We start from the raw sequence: 12,405 nt of genomic DNA on the forward strand, positions 1-12,405 counted from the left end.
TTTCAAAGTATGAAACCTTCACTCCCTTTTTTCTTGCAATGTTGGCGCGAACCCAACGTGAATGATGTCCGGGTTTACCAGTAACTATAACAGTAGTACTTTCGTCCACAAAATTAGTCAGGATCACCATTGTTTCCGGCTCAGTAGCGGATGAAGCATCCACCAGAAAAATATGGCTAAAGTGTCCACAAGTAATGCCTTGATCATGTTGCCGATAGCTACTCATGAAAGTTGATGAAATCACCCTGAATTTCCGGAGTTGCTGGGTTGGAGGACAAGATAAATAAGGGTCTTTGTGAAGGCATGATGGCACGGTGTACTGGCATGGCGGCAGCCTCTTCTATCTCACGGAATGTGGCGTTGGCTCGAAACATATCCGACTCTGGAATCACTTCCATCAAGCTTCTCAGAAGCACATCATAACGCCTGTTATTAGGCGAACATATAAGGATACGATTTTTTAGTGACATTTGATATACCTGGAGTATTGCTTCACAAATAGCCAGTCCAGTCCTCGATGGTTCAGAAAGGTTTTTCAACTCAACACAGAGTTCACCGGCTACTAGGTAAGGTGGTGAGCCCTGACTGTTAAAAATTTGATGAACTGCAGAAAGTTCACCTTCATCAAGTTTATGAAAGGTAGAGACCAGTGCTGGTGCAGTGGGAATGCTTGGACGGGAGACACAATCAGGAAAACGGAAGTTCCGAAAAAAAGCTTCTGATGCAGCTTTAACTGCTTGGTGAGCTCTTTTTAAACAGACTCTATTGAATGAGAAGCTGACATCATATTTTTGTGTTGAAGAATGATACTCATAGGAGTCATCTTCAAATTCAACAAATAGAAGACTGCTCCTAGCAATGCGATAAATCAAACCCTGTATAACAGATTAACAGGGAAGGTCATTATAACGTGGATAGCTTGAAAAAATATACACTACTTGACTGGGTGTGCAAAACCTAAAATACAATTGTATTGGGTTCTAATAATGCTGAAATAAAAGTAATCTGTAATTATTAATACAAAGGCGGCAAACACTGGTTAGGATTTTGCATCTTTGCTTACTACTGGTTGTCGAAATACTAATGTTATAGACTCGTTAGATTGATTCGGTTTGTTAATCTGAGTCAGGCATATAACATAAGCTTCAGCGCACTTATAAACAAGCAGGCCAAAATATACTCTCCAATGCCACCCAATAAAACGAAAAGGTAAAACTCATCAGCCGGTCTCTCGAGCTGCTCAAGGGACATCCACATAGTTATTCCTGTCTTCATCTGGAAGCAAAACTAAGTGACAGAAAACAACAAATGTTAATGGTTATTCAGAGTTTACCTGGAAGTGCTCAGTATCCCTATCTGATGGTCGTACATACACCAAGTCCCTCGAATAGAGAAATGGTCGTCTCTCAGGAACAGAATCAATCGCAAATGCAACAAAGGTTTTTCTTTCCTTCTCTTGAGTTTTATAATTATTAATTTCTTCCTCTCGCAACTCCAATACCATGTTCTCCAAATGGTAATCACTCCATTTCTGATTCAAATAAAAGCAAAGGTTTTCGATCATGTAATGCATGAAACACACAAGATTGAGAATGACCATGTTATTGCAACATGCACAGTCAGTCACTCTTACCTCCACCCACAAGGTAAAAAGCGCACAAGTAATGGAAAAGCATAATGCTGAGCACATAGAACATTATCGATACCCCAGTATCTGGTTTTATTTAGATTCTAAAATACTTCCACAAATAACTCATTTTGTCTTTAATATTAATTTTGCATGATTACTTGGACCGATTCCACAATCCTGAAATCAGAGGCCTATCAAAGTATAACTCATGGAATTTAAGTAGAGAAAAGTGCTTGCTTATGCAACTTAGAAGGATTTGATATGAAATAAGTTATGTTTTGTTAACCATATTGTATGATATTCAGACAAGCTGATTAAATTAGTTTCGGCATCAAACAAGCTAAATCTTGGAAACATAAATCCTGGATATATTTCACCTGTTTCACATAAATGGTTTTACTATATGTTCAGTAAGTTGCACAGACTAGTTAAAAGAAGGGCCGGTCGATATGGTCATTGATATCCATGCATACGTCCAAGAAGAACTCTTCAGCATATAACAGAGCAGCAAAGTAATCCTTATATGTCAGGGGAGACAAAGGCTGGTTTAGAACTTTGGGCACAATTTATGTCGTTCTTGATCAAATCTTTGACATCCTCGGGAATTGTGAATATAGGTAATGAATCCTTCCCAACCCATACATAAATCTTCTTCCCCAAGGCGGGGGATAGAATCGGCTTATAGACTGGAGGGAGCTTAAAGGAAGATATATGGAGATGGTTTTGATTTAGATTTTGGAGGTTTTGGGGATGATGCATGTGATTTAGATGAAACCTGAGGTGGCTTAGAGGAGGATGTAGATACTTTAGGAGCTTTACACACGATGTTCTTCTTAATCAAATCTTTGATATCCTCGGTTATAGGTGGTGAATCTTTTTCTGCCCATACATATTTTGTCTTGCTCATTTGATATAGTTCATTTTTGGCAGCAGTGGGCAGTATTGGCTTCAAGATTGGAGGGAAGTTAGGACAAGGTGAAGGAAATGAGTTCTTTTGAACCCATATAACACCCTTCTTCCCTGTTTGGTTTACTACATTTGAGGAGTTTGAGGATGTAGATGAACTGATGAAGGGATCAGGGGGGCAAGGGGATGGACTAGAACAAGATTGGGTTGGGTTGGATGAAGATGTTGGGGGTATAAGGGATGATGATGAAGTGGAATGGATTAGCTTAGATGAAGATGTTGGAGGTTTACCAGATATTGAAGATGGATTAACATATGTAGATTGGAGTGGCTTGGACGAAGATGAATGGGGATCTAATCACTGCAAGTGGCCTAGTGGTTCTTGCCTAGTTGGGTGTGCTCCCCAACCTAAGTTCGAACCCCGAAGCTGTCAAAGTGGTCAGGCACTGTGCTGCAATGCACAGTTGGAGCATTTCACATACGCCGAAGGGGTTTTATCTTGGGCCTAGGAAGCCTTTGAGTTCCCCTTGACAAAGTCAAAAAAAAAAAAAGATGAATGGGGATCAACATAAGAAGATTGTTGTAGTTAGATAAAGATGTTGGACTTTTAAGGGTGGGAATTGGACTAGAAGGAAATGGTTTGGGTTGAGTTGATGAGGGTTTCATCAGTAAAATGTCTGCACGGGAAGATGAAACATCCAAATCATGCTCATGGAAAATGGGTTCTGAAGGAAGTTGATTGCAAGAATGAGATTCCATCTCCGGGTGGTCGTGAGAGCTTCCATCTCCTGGTTCCGTACCTGTCAATCATGAACAAAGGTCAGAGGGAAGACCGAACTAGCCGGCCTTCAACTTTCCGATGTTTAAGTCAGATACATGTAAGAATGTAGACTAGGTAGGAGTAAATGGAGAATGGTGGCTTACCTTGAGTTAGAGGAGAGACATGTATTTATAGTGTAGGTTAGGGCTTGTCACCCCTTTGTTTCCAATGTGGGCCTAGATGCGGCCTACCCGATACTGCAAGTGTTTGGTATCGGCATCGTGTCTAGGCGTTATTGGCGTTGTTCTGAGTGGCTAGTGAGCCTTGTGCTTCCGATATTTGTGCATGGGAGGTGTCTATACCAACATGTAGATTGGAGTGGCTTAGATGAAGATGAATGGTGATCAACATAAGATGATTGTTGTAGTTTAGATAAAGATGTTGGACTTTTAAGGGTGGGAATTGGATTAGAAGGAAATGGTTTACGTTGAGTTGATGAGGGTTTCATCAGTGAAATGTCTGCATGGGAAGTTTCATCATCCAAATCATGCTCATGGAAAATGTGTTCTGAAGGAAGTTGATTGCAAGAATGAGATTTTGGAAAGCGCTTTCTATGAGAACTTTGATAATCATAATCATGCTCATCTTTACTGCAAAGAAAACACCTCAAGAGTTGACGAAAAATGGACATGTTGTCCCCTCCTAATCTGATCAAAAAGTGATCACCTTGAATTTTGGGATGCTTGGTGAAAAGGTTCAAAGATTTCCTAAGCAAACAGAGAATTAAGACCAAAAAGAAGACACAGAATTCTAAGATTAAGATAAAAAAAGAAGACACAAAATTCTAAGATTTACCATTTTTCTAGAGAAAATTTTCCTCTAGAGGAAACATTAAACATGGGTCAAGGAGTAAAGGTTTTGATCTTTCCAGGACTAAACACAGACCAACGGTTCCACAAAATCTCTAAATCCTGCTTTACATTATATTGGGAGAACGATCCCTATATAACCCACCACTCGTAATGTGGGTGCTGGGTTATGTAGCACCGTTACTTCAAATTAGGGCTGGGCGCGGTCCAGTCCTAGTTTTAGGGGAACCCGAGTAATCGGTCTTGGTTCGGTTCATAGTATTTTCCCACCTCAGACTGACTATAACCCGATCAGTAACATTCGGTCCGGGTTTTCGGGCTATCGGTCCTAGAACACAGATTTGGTAGATTTCTAGAATTCCAACTTTCCCAGTTTACACTAGCTTTCCTGTTTTCATATGAATCAGATAAAAATGCAACACAATGATCATATAACATAAATCATAACTCATAGAATGAAGAGAATGACCACAGTACAATGAATCAACTATCAAGGATTACAAATTCCACAAATAATCAAATACAATGCAACATAATGCATTTTATTGATTAATGCATTCCACATTTCCACTGATTCCAGAATAGCACAAGTGCATAGTAGCCACAACTTAACTCACAAATGGTTTGGCAAAGTACTCACAGTTTGAACTTAAAAAGAATAGAACAAAATCAACAAATTGTCCAACTTAAGATGACGAGCAAATGAGCAATTTAAGATGAATAGGAGGAATTGAGAACCAATCAAAGCAATTGAAGATGAATATGAACATTGCAGCAGCATCATCACTCTCTTGCTGATCAATCTAAGCCTCCAACAGTCTGCAAAAATATCAAATCAGTTCCATAACACAACAGAACATGCATAACTCACTATCACTTCAAAATGTCAGCCACAAGTCCACAACAGAACACTAACACATAACACATTGCATCAGAAATTTAAATTAAGTAACACACTAACACATAACTCATTGCATCAGAAATTTCAGTTGCACACTAACACACTATCACATCACAATGCAGTCCCACACTTTACAAAAACACAAACAAGTCAAAAACTGAAACACACCAATACAACAGAACACAAGTACACAACACATACTCACACAGCTTATATTAAGTAACCTGCATCAAGCCATCAAGCATTCAAGATGAAATATTTGAATCTACTGCTGCATCAATATTGATTGTTATCTTTGCAGCCTTTGAGAGTCTTCCCGCACGACCCTTTTCACTTGAGGCAGTATCCTCAAGTTGATGTTCTGCACCAAAAGTACTCACAGTTAGTTCACCTATTGTTTCAAATGCAGAAGCTAAAAAAAAAATACAGTTCACAAGTAAATAACCAAAATAGAACAAATCACACACCTCTTTCCATTTTTTCATAGAATTCGAACTCTTCGGTAGTTGGAAAGTACTCAATCTCGGATATGCTAGTAGAATTGATCCAATTTTGCATGCATATGAGTGCTTCCACAGTTCTTGGAGTCATTGAACTTCTATAGGGATCAATTACCCTACCTCTAGTACTAAAGGCACTCTCAGAAGCCACAGTGTTAACTTGGACAGCAAGCACATCTTTGGCGACAAGTTGCAGATTTGGGTACTTCACTCCATTAAGTTTCCACCACATCAAAATATCCCAATCCTCTTCTTTAGGAGGATCTTCAATTGGATCAAGACAATATCTATCCACTTCATGTTGCACAACCACCTCTTCTGATTCCCTCAACTCTGTTTTCCATTTCTTTAACATTGTCAACCCTCTTGCCACTTAAGGTTCTTGTACTAGAGCTGCTGCTTCCACTAGTAATGCCACTCCCTGAACTTGTTTTACCTTTCTGAGGTCCATTTGAAGATGCATACAAGTCAGTAAGCTGCACAATTAACTCTTTCAATTCTTCTGATGCCTTCTTAACTTGCGAACCATCATATCCAAGCATATCTCGACAAGTCCTGCCAAAATTCCTAAGCTTATACCTAGGATCCAACACCAAAGCTACCAAAAGAAGCTGGTTCATGTCCTCCAGCTTTGCAAAGTACTTCGTAAACTTGGCTTTCATCTTCACAGCCATCTGATAAAGGGTTTTGTGTGCCTTATGCTCAAAATCTTCCTCATCTCTATCGAACAAGTCCTCTATCTCAGCTTTAATGCTAACAATGTCATGGAATGCTCGATGTGAGGTAGGCCTGTTTGTTGCACTAACCCTTAAGGTTACCTCATAGAAGACCTTCAAGAACTGCACAAATATTGCAGCTTTCTCCCAATCATGGTCATTTGGTGGTCCAATTCTCTTTCTGGACTTTGGATCAACCACCATAAAACAATCCTCTTCCCCATCAGTGTCTTCACGTTCAGGTTCATCGAAATAGCTATTGTACTTGCTGTCTTCTTCGTCAGCCATCCTATTAAAGGCTTTCTTAAGCTCTATGGAAGTCTCCAACATAATAAATGCTGAATTCCACCTAGTTGGGACATCTAAGACACAGATTTTCTTAGATTCCAGCTTCTCTTTCTCAACACACTTCTTGAACAATTCAAACCTGGATGAACTGCTCCTAAAAAACTTAACTGCATTTTGAATTGAACCCACTGACCTATCTAACATTGTGAGTCCTGATCTCACAATGAGATTGAGGATGTGAGCCAAACACCTCACATGCAGAAACTTACCCCCTAAAATTGGTTGCTTCGATCAATTCCCCATTTTCTTCCTCACATAATCAATTGCATGCTTATTAGCTGCGGCATTATCGACACTAATTGTCAAAACCCTCTCGTTACCCCATTGAATCAAGCATGTTTCGATAAGCTTCCCTATACTATTGCCCGAATGATTACTAATTACATAAAAGTTGAGAATTCTTTTGTGCATCCTCCATCCATAGTCTATAAAATGTGCAGTTAGCACCATGTAGTTTATGTTTTGCACTGATGTCCAAGTATCAGTGGTTAGACACACACTATGGCTCATCAATTCCTTCCTCAACTCCAGTTTTTTGGCATCATACATCTTCAAAAACAGTTTCACTATTGTTCTCCTAGATGGAATCTCCCACTTTGGGATAGCCACTGAACAAAAATGCCTAAAACCCTTCCTTTCAATTGCACTAAATGGCATTTCATCCATCACAATCATCTCAACTGCAGCTACCCTACATTGATCCTGCGACCACAATTTAACAGCTAGACTCGGTTCACCACCAACACTTACACTCCATTCACTACCCAATAACGTCTGCCCTTTCTCTATGTCAGCCCTACCCGGATACTTCTTACAGACATCATGAATGTGTCTCCTAAGAGAACTAGTCCCATTTTCATATGAATCACAAGCCAAATCGGTTGAGCTGTACTTACATTGGGCACGAGTGATAGTTCGAACCTGCTGCATCTTCCCATCAACTGTTTCGAACACAGGGTTCTCAATCCTCTCAAAGTGTAGCCAAACATCGGATCGAAACTTTCCGGCCTTCTCAACCTTCTTCCACTTCCCCTTCGCTTTCGAGTCAACAGGTGGTAGAGCTGTTGAACTTGCCGGATTGGACTGACTTGTATCAGCAGACGGAATTATAGCATTTGCCATTTGGGGTGCCCCCCGAAGCCATGCTTGTATCAGTTGGCGCCATGCTTTGCAACGAACTAAGAGATCTGGAGAGTAAGTCGAGACTGATCGGGAAAGGATTGAGTGATTGAGTCGATTGACTGATTGAGGGAAGAAATTGGGATAGAGGCTTGAGGCTTCAATGCTTGATCGACCCGATTCACTGATCGACTGATTGAGCCATTGAGGAAGAAATTGGGGAAGAAATTTGGGGGCTAGAGTTCTGGGTTCGTGTTCGACTGAATGAAGCAAAACAACAAAATGTCAAAATGTGAAGGACTAAAGGCTGAGGTCGTGTACTCGTGTTTGACTCGAGGGTTTAGACTTTCGACTGAATGAGATAATTAAAGGCCAATCAAAGGCTGACAAGTATACATGGTGTATGTATCGGGCCGGTTTGGGTTACCTGAACTTAGAGATATTAGAAACCGAGACCGGCCCATTAACAAGGTTGTCGGTTCGATCTTAGCCCGGACCGTAAAAAGACGCAGCAAAGCCCGACCCGAACCGTCGGTTTCTCGGGCTTCCGGATCGGTTCCTCGGGTTTTCGGCCTCAAACGCCCAGCCCTACTTCAAATTAGTGTCGTGTCAGGTGTCTAGTAATCTCTCTAGTTGTTTAATTGTTAGTTCATGCCTATTAGAGCATTTTCAACTCTTTAGTCAAAAGCTAAAGTCATTTCATGAATTTGACACCCCTAATGTCATTATTATTCATTCAGATTTTGCATCTTCAACCTCTTTTTAGTCAAAAACCATAGTCATAGCCATTTCATAATTATCTCAGTGGACAATGGGTCGGTCCACCTCCTCTCCCAACAAAACTATTTTGGCTTTCGTTCTACAAAACTTAGCCGTTTTGACTAAGCAAATGACTCAGGGGTCATTTTGACTACAATTTCTACTGGGTTGGAGATGTGCATTTAGATTGGGGAATCCAAAATGGCTTTTGATACTAGGGCCGCGTTTGTTTGCCCGGATAGGAATGAAGTAGGATAATAATTGGATTGGATTAGAATAAGATTGGATTTGTTTTAATGTTCTCATGTGTTTGGTATAAGTGGATTAGAGCTGGAATGGATAAGTACAAGAATCAGATCCGTTGTCAACACTCAGACGCAAACTCACCTCCTCTTCTCTACCTGTACCCGAGTCTATGGCCTCCACAGCCAACCCCTTCCCCATCTCACTCTCCTCCAAGCCCACTGCCAAAGCTTCACTCTTCCAGCCCAACAATGCAGTGGAGCTCTCTCTTCGAGGCTAGAGTCACGGCGTCGCGGCTCTCCGGTCAAAGATAATGGCGAATTCGGCAGATCAACTGCCGAGTAAAATAGGTCCGGCGGTTTCGGCGACGTAGACACAGACCATCAACCCTGACTTGTCGATCAACCAAGTTAGGATGCTATGTTTTCGTGTTCGATTTCGGATTCGCGGCGGAGACACAGACACAGACGCAGAGGATGATTAATTGTTTGAAGAAGGATGGTGGTCAGTGGGTCAAGATCCATTCTTGTAGTTAGTCGTAATCCTGTACTGTTGTGCATATCCCACCTTTCCAATCGGAATTGATATCCTACTCTGACAAGATTTAAATTTCCAATCCTAGGCTAATCTGACCAACCAAACACCAGCTTATATATTAATTTGTCCTATCCAGCTACTAATCCGGGCAAACAAACGCGGCCTAGGGTTGGAGTTGCCCTTATCTACAAGGGTCATACATAAATTTTTAGCACAAATTTTTTTTTTCAAACACTCTGACTATGAGATAAGCCGACATTATATTTTTAAGTGTGCTAGCTTGACCTCAATAACATGGGATCTTGTTCGAATGATTTCTTTGGAACTTAATCATGGTAAATAGTGTACATACAAGGCATTGTCAAGCATAATCAACACTGATTAAGAGTTGTCTCTTACTGTCAGAATGGTCCAATAGGTGTGACCTACGGAATCACCGCAGGCCAAGCCTTCGCCTGGGCCAAGCCTCAGGCCGAAACACTATTTGAATATGATCATGTGATTAATGGCTTCACAATGAGTATGCTATGTGTGAGGAGATGTACCATAACATTGGTGCATCAAGATGCACTTGAATAAGGAAATTCACGTATCCTGAAAGGGTATAATTATATGGAAATGAAGGAGTGCATGTGTGCTGATAATTATAGTGAAAAAGTATGCTGATAATTATAATTATAGTGAAGATGTATAACTAACAGTGAAGGGGCATAACTAATCAATAGTTACATGTATTCACTCAAGAGGCACAATGGTTGAGTTGAGGTCTATAAAAGGAACCTCAATTTCTTCCATTGTCATTCATTCAGATATTTGTATTTCCCTTGATGTGTCTAGATCAAAGACACCATACCATTGTGATCAACAGTCTAACGACACTAATCACAACGATCATTTTCTATAATTTCAATCAAACACACATTGACGCCGCACTGCCACGCACCGCACGAGGATGACCTCTCAGGAAGGTCCAAAAATACCAAAATAAAGCTTATCAGTCCCACATCAAAAACAAAGTAGAGGTCAGTCCTCACTTCACCTATAAAATGTTAATTTCTCTCTCTTCAATCATTACGCATTTATTATCCACTTACAGCTACTCTATCAACATAAATACATTGACAGATTTTAGCATCGGAGGAGCAGAGACCGCCAACCACGGTCTCCCTCTTGATGCTGGTGTATTTCATTCGACAGATTCTGGCACCACTTACCTCACCAAATCGTCCAAGACTCCGGACCCCATAATCCGCGTTAACGGGATCCGACAACTTTCGGAATCCTGAGGATTAACAAATAGTGTTAAGATCTTGAGTTCTTTTCATAATTCATCCTCTTATTTAGACAAATTTTATCACAAATATGAGCAATGAAGTTTCATTTTTTTTTTTTTTTTTTTTGATGAGAGGACATGAGCAATGAAGTTGCTTAAATAGTTTGTGATTGATAAATAAAAAATAGACAAACAACCAAACTATGACTTTATATATTCTTTAAGAAGTAAAGAACACGGGTTCAAACACATGATACATAGGTTCTTTTCAGTAATTAAATAAAAAAGAAAAACTTAAGTACATAGTATTCCATACGTGGCGGCACCAGATAAACTACAACGCGCCGTGTTAAATACATCTTTGTGTTCTCCTTTGACGACGATAACCCCAAAACTTGAATTTCTAGCAAACCAAAGAAACAAACCTCAGCTAACCCAGAAACCCCAAAATCCCAATTCCGAAACCCTAAAATCCCCCACCCCCAAATTCTTCAGATCTCAGCCATGGCGTATGTAGATCACGCATTCTCCATCACCGACGAAGACATAATGATGGAGACCTCCTACACCGTCAACAACAAGCCTCCAATCAAAGAGGTCGCTCTCGCCGTCGCCCTTCTCATCACCGGCACCCTCGGCATTATCGTCGGCTCCCTCATGGCCTATAACCGCGTCGGCGGCGACAAAGCTCACGGTACCCTAACCTCACCCTTCTCACCACCATTTTGTTTTTATTATGATTTTTCTGATTTCCAGGGTTTTTGAATTTCAGGAATGTTCTTTGCGATTCTTGGTGGGATCTTGTTCATTCCGGGCTCCTATTACACAAGAATTGCTTACTATGCTTACAAAGGTTACAAAGGCTTCTCTTTCTCCAACATACCACCTGTGTAGCAGCTGCTTCAACTTCACATGTACAGATCTCTCCTTCATTTTTTTAGTTCTTTCTTTTTCTGTTTCATATTAATATTAGTGTTAATGTTGTAATGAGATATTGCTTTGGTTGTTTCATTCCGAATAGAGGGCAGTGTGGTTTGGTTTGTTGTTGATTTGTACTGATAATGGACCAGAAAGTGAACTTTTACTTATATAATTACATCATAGATGTAGGCAGAATACGCAACATACCTTATGAGTAAATAAAAAGAGCAATCTTATTTTTCGTCTCCTGTAATTTGAGTTTGCACTATAATTTTTATTCCCCCATTTATAATGCGAAATTTGCTTGCTTAAATTATTAGAACTGTGCTGCTGTAAACCCTTTGCTAACAGTGAACTTGTTGAGTGCACTTGCTGCTGTAAACCTTTGCTATACATTGTGTAAATTTTTTGTTGCTCAGAAAGTAAACTCTCTTAGCATTGTAAAGACATACTACATACTGGCAGGTAGTTCATGTGGATAGGGAGCAGGGGCTCCTTGGCCTCGTCTTCTGGTCTAGGTTGAAAACCTGTTGTTCGAATAGTAAAGATTAGATAAAATAAAAATAGGTGAGGCTGAACAGCCTCAGAGATTGTGGGTGTCTGTTTTGTGTGCAGACTCATGTGGACTTGGTGTAATATTTTGCATATTGTCTTTGGTCTTGTCTGCGGTCTGCTTTTCTGTTGTACAGTTGCATTCAAAGCTGCAATTACTTAGACCTCTCTGATTTTGGTGGCTTTGTATTAATCCATTTGTGTTGGAGCTTGTATTGATTGTGTTATGTGTTTTACTTGTTGATGTCTTGTCCGCCTTGTATGTATTTTGTTGGGGCTTTCATAAAACTGTGTTCTTTATGAATCAATTGCACTTTTTATCGATCAATAAATGACCAAGGGATTATGATCGCATACCCTTGGATCTAATA

General features: G+C 40.2%; 2 protein-coding genes across 2 annotated transcripts; one reads left to right on the forward strand and one right to left on the reverse strand.

Annotated features, from left to right (window-relative positions):
* Window positions 1–5,311: 5,311 nt before the first annotated feature.
* On the reverse strand, window positions 5,312–6,774 carry LOC133711719 (zinc finger BED domain-containing protein RICESLEEPER 2-like). The gene is made up of 3 exons (XM_062137820.1): window positions 6,003–6,774; window positions 5,534–5,899; window positions 5,312–5,427 (listed from the first exon to the last, which is right to left on the reverse strand). Exons 1-3 carry the CDS (start codon window positions 6,772–6,774, stop codon window positions 5,312–5,314), a joined length of 1,254 nt encoding a protein of 417 aa, XP_061993804.1.
* A 4,153-nt stretch (window positions 6,775–10,927) lies between these two features.
* Window positions 10,928–11,735, forward strand: LOC133709801 (uncharacterized). The gene is made up of 2 exons (XM_062135686.1): window positions 10,928–11,255; window positions 11,334–11,735. Exons 1-2 carry the CDS (start codon window positions 11,066–11,068, stop codon window positions 11,453–11,455), a joined length of 312 nt encoding a protein of 103 aa, XP_061991670.1. The 5' UTR covers window positions 10,928–11,065; the 3' UTR covers window positions 11,456–11,735.
* The last annotated feature ends 670 nt before the right edge of the window (window positions 11,736–12,405 follow it).

This window comes from Rosa rugosa, chromosome 5 (genome assembly GCF_958449725.1).
Source record: "Rosa rugosa chromosome 5, drRosRugo1.1, whole genome shotgun sequence".
NCBI classification, from domain to species: domain Eukaryota; kingdom Viridiplantae; phylum Streptophyta; class Magnoliopsida; order Rosales; family Rosaceae; genus Rosa; species Rosa rugosa.

Excerpts from the sequence above, each read along its gene's own strand:
- LOC133711719 (XM_062137820.1), bottom strand. The coding sequence starts at position 6,774 with ATGTTAGATAGGTCAGTGGGTTCAATTCAAAATGCAGTTAAGTTTTTT. Across the intron at positions 5,900-6,002 it reads TTCAAATGGACCTCAGAAAG|AGTTGAGGGAATCAGAAGAG; the intron begins GTAAAACAAGTT and ends AATGGAAAACAG. Across the intron at positions 5,428-5,533 it reads CTATGAAAAAATGGAAAGAG|AACATCAACTTGAGGATACT; the intron begins GTGTGTGATTTG and ends CTTTTGGTGCAG.
- LOC133709801 (XM_062135686.1), top strand. The coding sequence starts at position 11,066 with ATGGCGTATGTAGATCACGCATTCTCCATCACCGACGAAGACATAATG. Across the intron at positions 11,256-11,333 it reads CGGCGGCGACAAAGCTCACG|GAATGTTCTTTGCGATTCTT; the intron begins GTACCCTAACCT and ends TTTGAATTTCAG.